This window comes from Festucalex cinctus, chromosome 1 (assembly GCF_051991245.1).
Source record: "Festucalex cinctus isolate MCC-2025b chromosome 1, RoL_Fcin_1.0, whole genome shotgun sequence".
Lineage (NCBI taxonomy): Eukaryota > Metazoa > Chordata > Actinopteri > Syngnathiformes > Syngnathidae > Festucalex > Festucalex cinctus.
In genome coordinates this window covers 51,424,421-51,441,729 of record NC_135411.1, presented here as the reverse complement: position 1 = coordinate 51,441,729, position 17,309 = coordinate 51,424,421, and the positions used below count along the sequence as shown (strand labels likewise).

The following is a 17,309-nucleotide window of genomic DNA, read 5'->3' as shown; positions in this document are numbered from 1 at the left end:
TCAGGATGAGCTTGGCACGGGTGGAGAATGGCAACAGGTAGCCTAGCGGCTCGTACTGTGAGGCTAAGACCCTATATATATATATATATATCTCAGCGTTGGTACTTCATAAGGGACTAACCTCTGTTTGTAGCCTAAGGTGTCTGACTGCCAGTTCCAGCTGAGACCAAGGGTCGACTCAAACGGGTTTGACTTATCCTGGGCTAACCACAGCTCCAAACTTTTGGATCTGAGTTCTGGAGGTAGGTGGATGAGAACACTTGGATCATTGCAAGCCCACTGTCGTAATTCAAAGCCGCCAGATGCAAGTAGATTCCTGAGTTGATCCACCAGATTCTTGGCTTCACTAGGAGTGGCAACACTTTGCAGATAGTTGTCAACGTAGAAGCAATGCTCCACGGAGAATCGGAGGGTATCATTGGACTTTATGGGGTCCTTGACGTGGCTCTGCAGTGCATAAGTAGCACAGCAGGGGCTGCACGTGGTCCCAAAGGGGAGGACTTGCCACTCGAATATCTTGGGGGGTTGGTCTACCTTCAAGTCTCTCCATAAGAACCGCAGCAGAGGACGATCCTTAGGGAGGAGGCGGACCTGGTGGAACATCCCTTTGATGTCGCCACTAACAGCGATGGGACCTTCCCGGAACCTTAACAAGACAGCAAGCAGAGGGGCACCTAGGGTTGGGCCTGGTAAAAGGTACTGATTAAGGGACTGGCCCAAGTACTGATGGGAGCAGTTGAAAACAAGGCGGTTCTTCCCATTATGGGTAACAAGGTGATGGGGTATGAACCAACAGTCCTCAGAAGAGACTGACTCTCTGACTTCCTGCACTGCACCTGACTCAATGAGTTTCAACATCTCTGTTTGGTCGGCTTCTCCCTGCTCCGAGTCCTTATGAAGGCGTCTCTCAGTGCTGCGTAGCAGGGCCATGACTGACTCTTTTGGCGCCTGCAATGGTGGCATGCCTGCATGACGTAGTAAAGGGGTAGCATATCTAAGGATGCCATCCACTTCCATACGTATTGTCTTTGTTTCTAGAAGGGCTATGGCCTGTTGGTCTTGCTTGGAGCGCGTCACCTCCCTCTCGGGCTTGTAGGGGACCGTGTCCACTTGCCAGAGCCTCTCCACATGTCTGTAGAGCTCATCCATGGGGTGTAAGACTGAGGTAAGCAAGCATTGGGCTGTGTGGGCTGGCCGCCCCATGGGCTGACTAGGGCCCTGCAGGGTCCACCCCAGCCTGGTGTGAACAGCTGCTGGGCTACCAGGAGGTCCGAGTCTGACAGGCTCGATGGGTGTTAAGAGGTGAGGCTGGTCAGAGCCTATGAGAAGCAAAGGCTGCACTTCTCGCAGGTTAGGGACAGGAATACCCCGGAGGTGCTTGAACTTCCTCTGTAGGTGAGTAACCGGACAGCTATGCTGGGCTAGACTGAGCCTGCTTGCTGTAAATGCATCAGTGATCTTAAACTTGACCTTCGGGTTTTCAGGAGAGGAGACTCGGAATGACACGGTATGGCCATGCAGTACCTGGATATCCTGGCGGACTGTGCGCAAGGTGAGGTCTTCTGGGGTGCCTTTCATGGCTAGGGACTCAGTAGCTCTGGCCAACAGCATAGTTCTCTCGGATCCATCATCCAAGATTGCAAAGGTGTCTAGAGTCTGATTTCCATAGTGCACATGCACACGCACTACCTTCAACATGACCCGGTTCCCGACACTAGGTCGGTCGACGTAGAGTGACTCGGAGGCACAGGTAGTCAAACAACTTTCTGCCTTTGGAGGTAAGTCTACTTTGACTGTGTCGGTTCTTTGGTTAATTTCATGGAGAACAAGGAGGTGCTTCCCCTGACACCGGTTACAGGGTTTCTTGAGGTTACACTGGGCAGCTAAGTGTTGACGAGCACAGCGCCAGCAACGCTTGTTTACCTTTATCCACTCCTTCAACTCGTCTTTGGTTAGCTTGGACACACTACTGCACTGGCTGAGGTAGTGCTCTGTACTTTCACAATAGGGACAGTAAGCTTTAGTCTTCTCCTTCTTGTCAGGGCTCTCTTTACTGCTATTCAGCACTACTGTCTGTCTGGCAGAGGAACGACTGCCCCCTTTTGTGCTCTGCTTCTCCTTGGAGCTCTGGCCACTGACTGGATTATCAAGGCCCTGACACCATGATTCATGGCGAAGCCACTCTGACAGGTCCCACAAGGTGTGTGTAGCTCCAGGTCTAGTGAGCTGATAACGGCGGAAATCAGCCCGCTGTTCGGTAGGTAGCTTCCCCAGTAGTCGAGCTACGTGCGATCCACAACTTAGCTCAACCTCGCCTTCATGGCCCAAGGTTTGTAGGAGACCCAGCAGGGACTGGACTTGGAGGGCAAATCTCTGGAACGCTGCTGGACCACCCCGTCTGACCTCCGGGCCATCCAAGACGCTGGCTATCTTCTTTAGGGCAAGCTGATGAGGTTGACCATATTTGTCATTAAGTGCCATCATGGTGTCGGTGTAGGGGGTTGGCGAGTTTAGGTAGGCATCAGCTATTAGTCTAGCCTCCTCTAGTTTAAGATGATCTACGAGTATCTGATATTTGAAAAGTTCTGTAGCATTGGAGGGGAGGAGGTTCTCTAATGCTATACGTAGCCTGGCAAACTCACTTGGATCTGGGAGACTGAACTTGGGAATGGTCGGTTGTGGTCCTCTGTACACCGGCTCCGGAAATGAAGGCTGCATGTGATGCATGGCTCCGTGGGAATGTGGTACCTCGAAAGGTATTGGCCGTGCTGAGGGTCCTGTTGGACGTGAAGGTAACTGAAAAGGCTGAGGAGGACGAACATAGGGTGTCTCATGGCTTGAGACTGCATACTGTGAACGAGGAAGCTGTGATGGCTTGGTCTGGGACTTGTAGAGCTGAGGCTTGATGTCAGGGGGAGCAGGATAATTAGGGAGCTGCTGATCTTCCACGTTAAGGGCCCTCAGGCTATTATGTAGGTCTTCCTCAGGTTCAGGCCATGGTGGAGGATCAGGCCAATCTTCTTCTTCCTCCACTGCCGTGATGGCAGAACTCCTTGTTGTGTTGGTGGCCCCCATTAGATATGATTTAGGGCTGGAACAGGATGGTAAAGGAGGGGTGGCTTGACTCATACCTGTTCTAAGAGAGTGGGCCACGTCAATTAGCTGCTTGAGGTCACTGCGGGCTTTGTTCAACTCCTTTATACCAGCCTGTAGGGCCTCATGCGTCTCACGCAGGATAGTGTTCTCCTCTTGAAAGCTTCTGAAGTTTGGATAATACCTCGAGTCTGGAGGGGGAGGCTGTAGGTGTGACTGAACAGGTGCAGATTCATCCTCCACATCTCTCCTCTGGGTGAAGCTTGAGGCTAGCTGAGGGGCTCTAGACTGAGCAGCATCCCCGAAGCTCCCAGAGTGACGCTGAGGTGCAAGGAAGGGAGTCATCTGAACTTGTTCCCTCTGTGGACATGACAGTCCGCTCGTAGGTGTCGGCATAGACGAGTCCCACCGTGACTGGCCGCTGTACTCATGTCTCATGTAGTCGACCTCAAAGTCATGCATCCAAGCCGGAGGTTGTGTCCGGCGTTTCGGCCTTACATCAAGGTGTCTCTTTTCCTCTGGCTCCATCCTGAATAATGTATCCGGTTAGAAGGACCATTTATTGGGGAGGCTATTATGCTGGCTCATGGAAGGTGTATACACTACACAGGATGGTGTATCGATCAGAATACAGGAGAATGCGTTATGGTGGTTTGTTGATTCTTTACTGGTTATTCAGGAGATGAGGGTACAGGTGGAGACAATGAGGTCGAGACAAGCGGGTTGAAGCAACAGGTGAAATGGATGTAGATGAAACAGGTGAAACAGATGAAACAGAGTCTGAAATATCAGAATAACAATAATAAGGGGATGCACAATATTTAGATGTCACACAAATTATACAATGACATGACTAATAAGTATTTATATGCCTTAGAAACTCCATAAAGGACAAACCCAAAGAAAACATTGCCCACGCAATAGGTATTATATTTATACTGCTCAAAATGACCTACTACAGTCATTTAGAATTCACTTGAATGCACGTAAATGTTTTACTGGTCTATGGGGACCTCTAGTGGCCACCAAGAACAGTAAAATAGCCAGTTGGTAATGGCGACTGTTACAGAACTGTAGCGTCCCGCGGTTCACTTCTAAACTCCGTATATAGCCATCGAAACTAGCACACAAGTTGGAAATACACATAAACAATGCAACAATAAACATTTCTGACTTACTTTGTGGTCATGAACTCTGTCAAACGAAACTACGTACAACGTGATCAATCCGACTGCTACAGCACCGCTGTAGCCACCTGCTCTCTACTGAACTGAACTGCGCATGCACGCCCGACACATCGTCATACGTAATCGCGTAGTCACGTGCCATGGGGAGGCACAACAATACAAAACGAAGTTCTGATTCATGTAAATAAACACTCTTAACAATAATACACTATTTCTACAAGCCTTTTGTACAAATATATTTAAGTACATATTACTCACAGGGGAAATTTTTGCACATAATGTGCCGTTTATTAACAATGTATAAAATGTACAAAAATAATTCAGTACTGTTTAACCTGAATGAACTTGCACGCACACACGCAGATACTGTATTCATGCAATTACTCAAAAGCATACAACACTTTTATCAACATAACATAATATGAACTAGGGGTGTGAATTGCCTAGTACCTGACGATTCGATTCGTATCACGATTCACAGGTCACGATTCGATTCGATACCGATTAATCCCGATCCGAATTTATAAGTCGATTGTTGCGATTTTTTTCATTCAAATTTAGAAAATACTAATCAGTAAACTTGTAGAGTGTAAGATTTGTATGAAAATGTATTATTTATTTATCTGAAACTTCAGTCTTATACAGGTTGTAATCTGTTTCATGCTTGAACAGCATTAAAATAAAATATTAAGGCTTAATGTTCCGTTCATATAACATTCTTCCATGCTTAAGGTGTGAACCCTAACCCAAAGTAAGACGTTTTGTTGAATATTTTTCCATTAAAAATTGAAGTTTAAAAATCGATTCAGCCGCCTATTGAATCGATTCGAGAATTGCGCGATGTAGTATCGCGATATATTGCCGAATCGATTTTTTTTTAACACCCCTAATATGAACATAGTGCAAATTTGTATTACAGTATGACTAAAGGTCCTGTCTAAGTGCCAAACTCTCCCTGTTGTTTCATTTTCCACACACCCTATGAAAAATAAATGTATTACTCCAACTACTACAGTACTTCATTTACAACCACATAATTTATTAAAGTGATTAATAATAATTTTAATATATCCTCCACTTCTACAGGACTATCTCAGAAAATTGGAATATTGTGATAAAGTCCTTTATTTTCTGTAATGCAATTAAATAAACAAAAATACCATACATTCTGGATTCATTACAAATCAACTGAAATATTGCACGTTGTTTATTATTTTAATATTGCTGATTATGGCTTACACTGCTTAAACAAAACTGAAACATCCTATCTCAAAATATTTAGAATATCCTGAAAAAGTATACTAGTTAGCTATTCAACTAATCACTTGAATCATCTAACTCGAAACACCTGCAAGTGTTTCCAAGTGAATCCAGAATGTATGACATTTTTGTTTTTTTAATTGCATTACAGAAAATAAACAACTTTATCACAATATTCTAATTTTCTGAGGCAATCCTGTAGACTAAAAACGTTACGCCATAATCATAAGAGAACAAGAATTTAGGACTGTCTCAGAAAATTAGAATATTGTGATAAAGTCCTTTATTTACTGTAATGCAGTTAATAAACCAAAAATGTCATACATTCTGGATTCAATACAAATCAACAGAAATATTGCAAGCCTTTTATTATCTTAATATTGATGATTATGGTTTACATCTTAAATAAAACTCAAACATCCTATCTCAAAATATTAGAATATCATGAAAAAGTATACTAGTAGGCTATTCAATTAATCACTTCAATCGTCTAACTCGAAACAACTGCAAGTTTTTCCAAGTGCATCCAGAATGTATGACATTTTTGTTTTTTTTAATTGCCTTACAGACAATAAAGGACTTTATCACAATATTCTAATTTTCTGAGACAGTCCTGTAAGTGCAAACGTCAGTTAGCGTCTGTTTGAACTTTCAACCACTGGAGGGTGCTATTGTATAGTATTACAACAATGCATTTATTTTTAGCTTTTGCCAAACTACGTTGCTTATTGATGTCCGTCCAAAACAATCTATCTGAACATAAAAGTTATTTTAAACAGTCACTCACGTCTCACAGGCAAACCAACATGAAATAGCCAAGTTGCCAAATGCCAACGTGCATTCTTGATGTGCCGGTACTCATGAGACTGCTTCTCTTATCAGGTGATTCTCCTTCTCCAGACTCCTAGTGAGGTGGATTATAATGCTTTGTCGTAAGTAGCGCCAGCCACTGTTTAGGAGGGGCATAACAATTAGTAGGCGTCTGATTGAAAAAAAATCCTGGCAGGCTGCATCGGCAAGGCGTGCGACGTCACTGCGCCGGTGCGGTGATATGTCAATCATTTGGCGTCTGCTGGGTCCAATCACATTTCAGCAGGGGCACGTGCCACCAAGGACCCCCTCTGGCTCCGCCATTGGTTACCACAGGAACACCTGCAAAGCACAAGCAACTTTTTATTTTATTTTATTTTTTTAAGCCATTTATAACATTTACAAAGAATTTGTTCATTATTTGAGGAACTACTTGGATTATCTATTTCAAGCACTTCAGGAGAAAAGTGTCATGCATCTGACTGGTATGAGGTGAATTTAATTTCCAAAATGCATGTTGTAAACTTTTTCCATTGTGAATTGAGTCTCACAGAGGTGGCAATGTAAAAGGGGCAGTGGTGGCTTCACTTCTTACGAGAGCGAGTAAGCAGCATTTAGTTTATGGTTTGCATTTTAAGATGGATAAGTTCTATTTTGCTCCTACCAATATAAATTAGCTTTTTACTATAACAAGTAAAGCATAATAATTTGAGTGTATTGGACTAAACCAAGCTACATTTTGGCCACAAAGCGTTTGCTATTTCGCCCATACAAAAATATAAACAGCATTATTAGTCCATAATTTCCATTTTAAAATAAAGAGTAAGATTTACCATTCTGTGTTCTGGAGCCTGCCGATGTCGTCCTCTACCTCGGCAGTTTGAAACTGGTCACAGCCACCTTCATTGTAACGCAGACGACCGGACACAGTTGCACCAGCACCTTCATCAAGAAAAGGCTATATATATATATATATATATATATATATATATATATATATATATATATATATATATATATATATATATATATATATATATATGTGTGTGTGTGTGTGTGATTTCATTCATGTTAACATTGAAAAGGATGCCGTGATTGCTTGGAAGAATGTATTGTTTGTTTGTCTTTTTTTTGGGGGGGTGGGGGGGATTGTATAGAGAAAAATAATTAGAACTATCTAATAAATTTATAATATCATATTCACTGTTGTAAATTCCGTGGAGCGGAGCCATGCTTTTCAGCCTTCTATAACGAATTCAAACAACATTCTCTCAATCAAGTTCTCTGACAAATAAAAGGCTTTGAAAATAGTGATTTGCTCTAATTCCCTTTAGCTATTTTTCTTTTTTTTCCTTTGTCACGTGACTTTTATCCGTAGTTGTGGAATTCTTTTTACGTACGTAAAAAAATTGCACTTGAAAGATTTTTTTTTTTTTTGTAATTGGAGATATGCTTCTTTGTGTACGTAGATCACGTCTTGTGTAGTAGATTATGTTTTTGTGTTTACGGGGTTTGGGCATGATTATAACTCCAGGGGGCTCATTTATAAAACTGTGCGTGAAAACCTGCGCAGAAAAGTACGTAGGAACGAAACTCAAAACTCACGTACGCAGAAAAAAAACAAGATTTATAAAACCATGCGTATACACATACGCAAATCTGCACGCAAGTTCCCTTTATAAATGCCACACGATCCCAACCAGTGTGCGCAGCAGATTCCACGCCGTTCTCCGCCCCAAGTCCGCCTATTTCACTCCATATTTGGCATTGGAAAGCTACTCATCTGCGTATTAATAAGCAGCACGTGTTGGCGAACATCAAGCCAAAACAATTTGGACAGTCAATGAAAGGCAAGAAAGAAATCTAAAGTCACCATATTGTACGAGAATTTTCGTGTGACCAGTAAGTCCTTAAAAAAAAAAAAAAGATTTTAAAACAAGATGTACATTGAAATCCTCATTGAAGAGGTCGAGTCATGGAAGGCCAATAAAAGCAGACACAGATTTGTACTTTTTTAAATAGGGAAAGGAATAATAATAATAATAATAATCTATTTTTTTTACCGCTTACACTTGGATTGTTTTTAGTCAGATTTACTAAATTGTCTCTAAATTAGGCGATCAATAGGCCGCCCTATTATTGTTAATATTCTCAATGTGTTGCTTATGGATTTCCATCCATGGCTCACGGCTGCGTGGATCGCATTGTGAACGTTTATGGCAGACTTTATTGACGCGCTCATTTATTTATTTGCATGACAAAACCCTATCTCCATAGCAAAGATGCTTGCACCAGACTATCTTTTGTCGCTATTTTTTTCCCAATCCTTATTGTCTTGTGTCAAGATAGTTTTATTTAGCCTTTAATGGCAATTGCGTGGCGCGGGCGGGTGAAGTTACTATTGGGGCATATTTGCGTGGCACGATGATGTAATGCATGTATGTATGTGTACATTGTCATTACAGTGTTCCCTCGTTTTCCGCTGGGGTTAGGTTCCAAAAATACCCGCAATAAATTAAAACCGCGAAGTAGTTAGCTTTATGTTTTACAACTCTTATAAATGTTTTAAGGCTCTAAAATCCCCGACCGCACAATTTATACACTTTTCTCATTGAGGAATTTACATGTTCTCACATTTCTCTCTTGTTCAAACATTGACAATGTTCAAACCTTCATAAATTTTATGAAATGGGTATATTACTGTAAAAAAAATTTGCAAAATTGCACTTAAAAAAAAATCCGCGATACAGCGAGACCGCGAAAAGTGAACCGCGTTATAGCGAGGGAAGACTGTAATATGATTTGTTGCATGAGGCTTTTTCAAGATAGGTGATGAGAGTAAACGAGCGTTTAAAATGTTCATTCGCATGCAGCTTTCCGCCCCACTGCGCGTTTGTGAGATCCGAGCAACTCTGGAGCAAAGTAAACATTAATACTGTATATGTGACCCAACATCCAGCATACATGTCGTTTGAGGAATAGAAATGTACCACAAACTGACTGTCGCTGTTTTCCCATGTCTCCAGAATGTGCGGATTGCGTAGGGTAGGTCCAGACTTGACGTGGCGGTGCGTAAAGTTTCACGTTCAGTGTGTTTTCTATAAATACCACCTTTGGCACAGAAATGTTCGTACGTAGAGTTTTGGCCTCATTTTGATCGTACGCAAGCTTTATAAGCACAACATGTTTTACTTGTAAATATTTATACAGGATGTTATCTGACGTCACTTCTTTTTTTTGTTTCTCCCGCCACCCGCCATGATTGTCATCTTGAATGGTTGCCCTGTCACTCCGGACAACGATGCGTGAGATCGAAGAAAAAAGTATCCGCCAGTTTGTCCGCGGACAGCTGCGCGCAGAACAAGATTTAAGGTAAACTTGCAGATATTTAAAGGTATTGTGAGCTGGTAGTGTATAGTTGGTAACTTTTGCAGACCCTCGGTCTTTCTAAATGGTTCAACTGTCACCCAAAGCTAATAATAATAATATATATATATATATAAATTTTGTTTAAACCACACACATTACAAAGGTAGACGTGACAATTTACGACATATACCGGGTACGTCTATGGGAAAGATGGACGTTACCACTCGGAAACTTTTACGACCGAGTTCTGTTCATGTGCCTTTGTTGTTGTAGCTTAAAAACTACACATAGCAGCTGGTGTACTCTTTGATGGTAAAACAACAACAATTACGGCAAATACTTGTGTAGGCTATGCTACGTAAGGGTGTAGATTATATTCTAAAACAACCTGCTAGCGGACGATAACGCCCTTCTTGCCATTCACAAATCTGATGCTCACCGTCATGTTGAACTTGAATAGTTCTCTCAACTCGGAAACTCGGGTGTGAAAATAAATTCCCAGAATGGCCAGTAGAAAATACGACATGAGGGGGCGTTCACGTGCAGTTTTCTACTCGATATGTGGTATTTATTTACCATAATTACGGTAACACATGAAGGCAGCATTACTTGCTGCACTAAGTAGCTTTAGCAGCCCCAGTACCGGTAATACGACGGCCGTCAAAATGGAAATTATGAGGTGATAGCTGTTGTTGCTAATTCATGTTTGTCGTATGTATTCGTGTGTTATTCAGCTCTCTTACTTTGGGAATTTTAAAACGGCGATATTTGGCCACGGTGGAAGGTGACGAGCTAAGTGCTTCTGCCAAAAGTCTCCTGAAACAAGTGGTTGAGCAGGAGTTGATAAAAATGCAGGTAACCAAATATTTTGTTTAAGTGTCTGTTATGTTCAAGATAGGTAAAGCAAATCCATCAAAGATGACAACAGGTAACCAAATTATTTGTTTTGCCTCCAAGGAGAACAAAAGTGGTGGTGAATCGGAGGCTGAGGACGTCCAAAACAGAAGAAAAAGAGAGAGGGAAAATGAGACTAAAAGTGAGAGTGAAAATGAAGTTACATCCAAGCAAAAGAAGTCCAGATGTTATGTAAACTTCAAGTCTGGTGAGTTTAATGTTGACAATAGAAGCACCTCACCTCATTTAATCTAGGAGTGCAATGATTAATTTAATCTACGACTAATCAATTATCAAAATTATCCATCAGATTAATTTGATTCAGTAATTAATTTGAATTTATTGGTGATTGAAGACAGTGTGTCTCACTCCCCTCTCCCAGCTGGTTACAGGGAACCCCCACATATTAGCAGCTCGGCATTTGCTAATGATCCGAGTCATGTATTTTAGAAATTATTTTTTAGCCTTGCCCTCTTACAGGTGCTGGTCAGATCATTAGAATGTCGAGGAAAAGTCCCATTTATTTCAATAATTAGTTTCAAAAAGTGAAACTTGCATGTTACATTTAGACAGGTGTTGTGTTTTACCACCATTTAGTGGCACGTATTGGCAGTTACACTGTTGCCACATCAATTTAATTGATTTTCTCTCTTCACTGCACTGAGCGTCCGTCAAGATGAAAAGACCAAGGAGTTAGTTATCCTTTAGTGTGTCCTCAGGCTACATCTAAGTTTCCAACATGTGGATAAATCACTGCTTTTGCAATTGGCATTTGGCACCATGTCTTTAGCAATGTTCCCCGCCATTGACTCTGTAATTGCATTCACTGGCCTCCTTTGTTGTCATACACAAAAGAGTGTGAAAATGATTTCAATCATGGTTAGCAGGAATAAAATTTCCGAGTTACTCTTTATGAAAAATGGACACGAGCAGTTGGAAAAGTTGCAACCATATTATCAAGTTGGCAACAGTGACTGTGCGTTTGTAAATGAGCTCCCTTCTGTTTACAGCCGGGTAGTGTACAACTTCAGGGAGCAACAAATCATGGATATTTTTGCGTTATTATGGCATTAGGATTATGAGGAGGTTCTTTAAAAGAACATCTCCCCTGTGGGGTACCTGTATCCACAAAGTTTGTAAACCCTAATCTACTTCACTTGTGTAATTATCTATGTTGTCTTCTTATTGGGTTTTTGTTTTTGTTTTGTTTTTTACTCAAGAATTAGTTATTGTACTTTTTGCGGAATCTGAGGATTAAGAAAATAACACAGCAGGAAGTGTAGAGAGTGATGAAGAAGAGCAAAGTAAAACTGGATCAGGTGACGCAAAGCAGAAAATCAGAAAAGGAAAGTGGAAAGTGTGAAGAAAGCGCTGAAGATGGAGAAACGGATAAAAACTAGAGAGCAGGGTAATGATGAGGATGAAAGTAATGCAAATAACAGTGACAGTGCTCAGTCTTCTAATGAAAGTGAAAAAGGTGAAATTGTGAACTTTAGTTTCTACTAATATTATTTATTCTTAATGCTACTTACAGGATGAATCTCTATTGTGCAATGTAGAACAAAACGTGGTAGAAAAGAACATAAACCGAGCAGATTGGGATTCATTATTTCTTGCGCTTGTTACAGAATCTGAGGATGAAGAGTCTAACACAGTAGGAAGTGCGGCGAGTGCAGATGAAGAGCAAAGTAAAACTGGATCAGAAGGTGAAAAGCAGGAAATTAGAAAATCACCAGAAAAGAAAAATGCAAAGTTTGAAGAGGACACTGAAGATGGAGAAACGAGGATAAAAACTAGAGAGCAGAGTGATGACGAAGGTGAAAGCAACGCAAATAAGACTAACAGCTCTCAGTCATCTGATGAAAGTGAAAAAGGTGAAATAGTAAACTTTATATTTTGCTCAAGTCATTGTACTTAGTGCTACTTAGAATATGAATCTGTTTTGTAATGTAGAAGACAACGTGGCAGAAAAGAACACAAACCAAGCAGATTCAGATTCATCATCTCTGCTCTCTTTGGAGGATGAGCAGGAACCCAAGTCAAAAGGAAAGAAAGTTAATAAAAAGAAGGAAAAAGATCAAGATGGTGGAAAAAAGAAGTCAACCAAAAAAGACAAAGACGGTGTCACTAAAAAAAAGGTGATCTTTGAGTAATTAGATAAAAATCTCATCACTGAAAAACGTAGTTATAGTACAGCCATTTTATTTGCATTTGTTTTTGTCTTCTGATCTTTAGTGATGACAAACTGGTCTAGTATTCAATGCAACTTTATTTATAGTGTAGCACACATCTACTATAAATCAACTGTTGCCCAAATTTATTTATAATCAGTGGGTTGAAAATTTTACTAAAATATATACGTATATATATACACACACATATATATATATATATATATATACACACATATATATATATATATATACATATATATATATATATATATACATATATATATATCTATATATACACACATATATATATATATATACATATATATATATATATATATATATATATATACACACACACATATATATATATATATATATATATATATATATATATATATATATATATATATATATATAATCACAGCAAACATTGTTTAAAAATGACAATAAAACGAAAAACATCAGTAGACTAGAACTTGACACTAGTATGCACTATGCGTCTCATACCTCTGATTCTTCATACAGGAAGACGAAAAAGCAGTTGTGAGACTCAAACGCTACATTTCTCTCTGTGGCGAGAGACGCAGTTACAAGAAGCTTCTCAGTGGCTGTCGCTCTGTGCGCTCCATGGTGGCAGTTCTAAAGAGTGAATTGGAAGATATTGGTGTTCATGGTCAGTAAATTGGTTGTTTCTACTGATTGTTGTTTAACATGTCAACACTCATTACAACAAAATAAGGCAACGATAATGACATTCAAACATTCCCTCCTCAAAAAGGACTTGTGGCTGATTCTTGCTGATTTTTCTCTCTGTTATAGTGTAAACCACAGGTCTCAAACTCCGGTCTTCACGTGCTGCAATCCTGCATGTTTTAGGCGTTTCACTTCTTTCAACACACACGATTCAGATGATCAGCTAATCAAGCAAGCTCGACACGAGCATGATAATGATCCTGATCATTTGAATCAGTTGTGTTGAAGGAAAGGAAACATCTAAAACACGGGTCTCAAAGTTGGGTCCTCGAGAGCCCCTATCCAGCCTGTTTTCCATGTCTCCGTCCTTCAGCACAGCTGAATCTAATGTTCAGGTAATCAGCAAGCTTTGCAGAAGCCTGATAACGATCCCGATCATGAATCAGGTGTGTTAGTGGAGAGAAACATGGAAAACGGGCTGGATAGTGGCTCTCGAGGACGGAACTTGGAGACCCCTGATCTAAAACATGCAGGATTGTGGCGTGTGAGACTTATGACTGTAGGGAAATATTTACAGGACATAATATTGTAAATGTTCCACCTGTATTGTTGTAAGGCACCAAAAAACTACTTTTATTATATTTTTTAATTGATCGGCCGATTAATTGGTTATCATAATGACAGTGACTCTTAGATATGGATTATTAAAATCATGCCCTGTGGTCTTTTTGTGTGTGTGTGCGTGCGTTTGCGTGCGTGCGTGTGCGTGCAAATACGTATAAATTTATACTCATTAATTCACCTAAAGCCTTATAAATATCCCATTACCCTTCGCCTTAACCAGGTACTTCAGAATCTTGCCAGAGTCGTGAAGTTTAAATGGTCAGGAGACCAGAGAAAATGTCAGAAAAAAATAAAGAGAAAAGAAAGATAAATCAAAGTGAAATCCAGCACCGACCAAACACTTCCTGCCTTCCCCATGATTACAAAATCAAAATCTTACGCCAACCCCGGAAGCCTCTAAATTCCAGCAAATTTAGCGAGATCTCAAGAGACCAGAGGAAAAACTAAAGAGAGGAAGGAGGGAAGGATCGATAAGGCAGAGTGAGATCCATAGAAGCCAGTACATCCAATCCATCAAAGTGAAATCCAGCACCAACAAAACCCCTCCTGCGTGGTTACAAAACCAGAGTCTTATGCCAACCCCAGAAGCCTCAAACTTCCAATAAATTGAGATCTCAAGTGACCAGAGGAAAAACTAAAGAGAGGAAGGAGGGAAGGATAGATAAAGCCAAGTGAGATCCACAGACACCAGCACCCACTGATTCAAGGGGCTGTGGGAGGGAGAGGCTACTTCTGTTGAGTTTCAGTAGATGCTGGTGCGACGGATCTGGCATGCATAAGGACCACCACCAAAGAAAGAAAGCCGTCAACCGCGGTCCAGCAAAGCGAGCACCCCCCCCCCCCCCCCCCCCCGAAATCCCCAGGCCGCGGCAGCACCAAGGCCACCCCCAAGCCACCCGAGCTGGGTCGGCGACCCAGACGCCCGGAACACCCCCGCCCCAGCCCCGGCCCACACCCCCGAGCCCAAGGCCGCAGAACGAGGCCCAGCGGGCCCCCACAGCGCCCCACCGGTCCCCAGCCCCCACCCCCCCACGACCCCCCGCACCCCACCCAAACCCGCCACCCACCACGACCCAGGCCCCACCACCCCCGGCCCCCAAACCCCCGAACACACCCCGACCCCCAACACCCAACCCCCCACCCCACCCCCCCAAACAAGCCCCCCCCCCCCGCGAACCCGGCCCCCCGCGAACCCCCCCCCACCCCCGGAAACCGGCACCGGGCAGCAGCGCAGAGAGGGAAAACGTGCCCACCCCACCTCCAGCCGTGCGAGAGTAGCACAGCGGCGGGAGGGGGGAAGCAGAGGAGGAAGCACCAGGGGAAAAGGCGGAGCACCAGAACACCGATGGGGAGAGGCCCCGGTCGTCACGCCAGCGTACTAGTGACACCTAACCCTGTTACTGAGTCCGCCAGCTCGCCGACTGGCGAGCTCTACCCTTACACCGTGAATGTGGCCCCACCCAGTGTATATACAAGTGTGTGCGTGTGGTGCATTAAAATTGGGAGCAGGTGAGTCGGAGCAGAGGGAAAAAAAATTTCCCCTACACCGATACACCCGCATCCCCCCCCCCCCCCCCCCCCCCCCAAAAAAAAGGAGGGACAAAGTGGTGGGGCAGGGACACAGATGGGGGGGACCACAGCGCTGCCAGGCACTGCAGTCCATCCCTTCTGATGGCTCCCCGCCCCAACTCACCCCTCCCCTTGGACATGAAGTGCATTAAAATTGGAGGGGAGTTGAAGGGTGAAGACGGTGTTTCCACCCTTCCCCACCCCACCAATAAATGTGGCAGATTTATTCATACATTGATTTCTGTACTGTATTGAGTCTAATCGCACACATCACTGTCTTTTTCACAGGTCGGCCATCCATCGAAAAATGTAAAAAAGTACGTCTGAAGAAAGAAAAAGCTCGGGAACTTGCTGAACTGGATATCAGCAACATCATTGAGAGTCAAGGTGATTACTAATGTTATTTCTCAGTTGTCAAATAGATGACTTAAACTTGATAACCGAGCCAACGGCTTGTCTTTCTTCCTGGTGCCTATGTAAATTGAATTAATGTAAGCTTTTGTTATGTACAGGAACTCCTAGCTAAATATATCTAAGATTTGTAGATTTGATAAAAGCAGTGTATGCTTGGATTTGCGACTTAGCCATAATGCAGTAATTTTTATCTATATTGTATGTTACACAACACAAAACTATGGATGATTCATTTACTAAGGTCGATCAAAACGAAGAGGAGCCTTTGCAGGACAGCAGCAACATGACTCACCATGCTCTATATACAAGCATGCATTGACCTCCGGCTCTGATAGTGAGGAGGAAAACAACATGCAGAAAGGGCGCAGAAGGACATCAGACTGGGCCAACCTGAAGGGAATCATCAGCGATGATGCAGACAGCAACTGAGATATAGCTCTGACCGCAAATGTTCTGCCAGAGATATTCCATTGACAGTGTTTCAGAGTGAGTTCTTTAAGTATGAGTCCGTTTTGTGCAGTACATTACAGCAGGAAAGGGCTACATTAATAGCCTGCAGGGCTGTTCCAAACTACAGTTCACCAATAATGAAACTATAAAATCCTGGGATTGTATAAATGATTGTTTCAAAAATGTTAACATGCACTTTTTATACAAATAAAATGTTACTTATTGATATTTATGTCTCACCTTGTCATATTTTTAATATTTCTTGTGAGAAATCTTTTAAGATACAGTGGGTTTAAAAAAAAAGTATTTAGTTTGGGGGGGGTTACACGCTTGGCACTGCAGGATCTGATTCCATGTCGGTGCAGTGTGTTACTGATGGTAATCTTTTGTTATTTTGGTCTCAGTTCTCTGCAGGTCATTACCCAGGTCCACCCATGTAGTTCTGGGATTTTTGCTCATGACTATTTATTTATTTTTATTTTTAACCCCAAGTGGATCTTGCGTGGAGCTCACACCAGCCCCTGCTACTTTGTTTTTAACCAAATATTTATTTTCAAACATAACTTAAACTTAGGTCAATTGAGAAATTGTATTTATTAACCTTGTATCAAAGTGGGAGTCCTTCACATTGATTTGTACCGCAGAAGTAGCTCTGTTTTTGAAAGGGTGGTACTGGTAGCACAATTTAAAAAAATAAAAATAAAATAAAATTCCATCAAATATTTGTATGATATAGTTGTAGTTTTGGACTATCCATGGAACATTTCAATGC

The 17,309-nt window shown here is 42.0% G+C and overlaps 2 protein-coding genes and 1 long non-coding RNA gene across 5 annotated transcripts; 1 reads left to right on the top strand and 2 right to left on the bottom strand.

Moving 5' to 3' along the window:
* On the bottom strand, positions 1-4,484 carry LOC144001182 (uncharacterized). The gene is made up of 3 exons (XM_077495679.1): positions 4,272-4,484; positions 122-3,873; positions 1-10 (listed from the first exon to the last, which is right to left on the bottom strand). Exons 2-3 carry the CDS (start codon positions 3,619-3,621, stop codon positions 1-3), a joined length of 3,510 nt encoding a protein of 1,169 aa, XP_077351805.1. The 5' UTR covers positions 3,622-3,873; positions 4,272-4,484.
* A 1,250-nt stretch (positions 4,485-5,734) lies between these two features.
* LOC144033015 (uncharacterized) lies at positions 5,735-10,176 on the bottom strand. Its single transcript, XR_013287850.1, has 3 exons — positions 10,159-10,176; positions 7,184-7,292; positions 5,735-6,692 (listed from the first exon to the last, which is right to left on the bottom strand). It is a non-coding gene; the product is annotated as an uncharacterized LOC144033015 (long non-coding RNA).
* hirip3 (HIRA interacting protein 3) lies at positions 8,989-16,765 on the top strand. Of its 3 annotated transcripts, none has more exons than XM_077540638.1 (8): positions 8,989-9,722; positions 10,454-10,574; positions 10,677-10,821; positions 12,242-12,487; positions 12,567-12,751; positions 13,313-13,460; positions 15,962-16,060; positions 16,329-16,765. In XM_077540638.1, exons 1-8 carry the CDS (start codon positions 9,625-9,627, stop codon positions 16,514-16,516), a joined length of 1,230 nt encoding a protein of 409 aa, XP_077396764.1. In that variant the 5' UTR covers positions 8,989-9,624; the 3' UTR covers positions 16,517-16,765. The 3 variants fall into 3 exon arrangements, with proteins under 3 accessions (XP_077396764.1, XP_077396781.1, XP_077396773.1); XM_077540655.1 differs by lacking the exon at positions 8,989-9,722 and adding an exon at positions 9,938-10,031; XM_077540647.1 differs by lacking the exon at positions 8,989-9,722 and adding an exon at positions 10,204-10,364.
* The last annotated feature ends 544 nt before the right edge of the window (positions 16,766-17,309 follow it).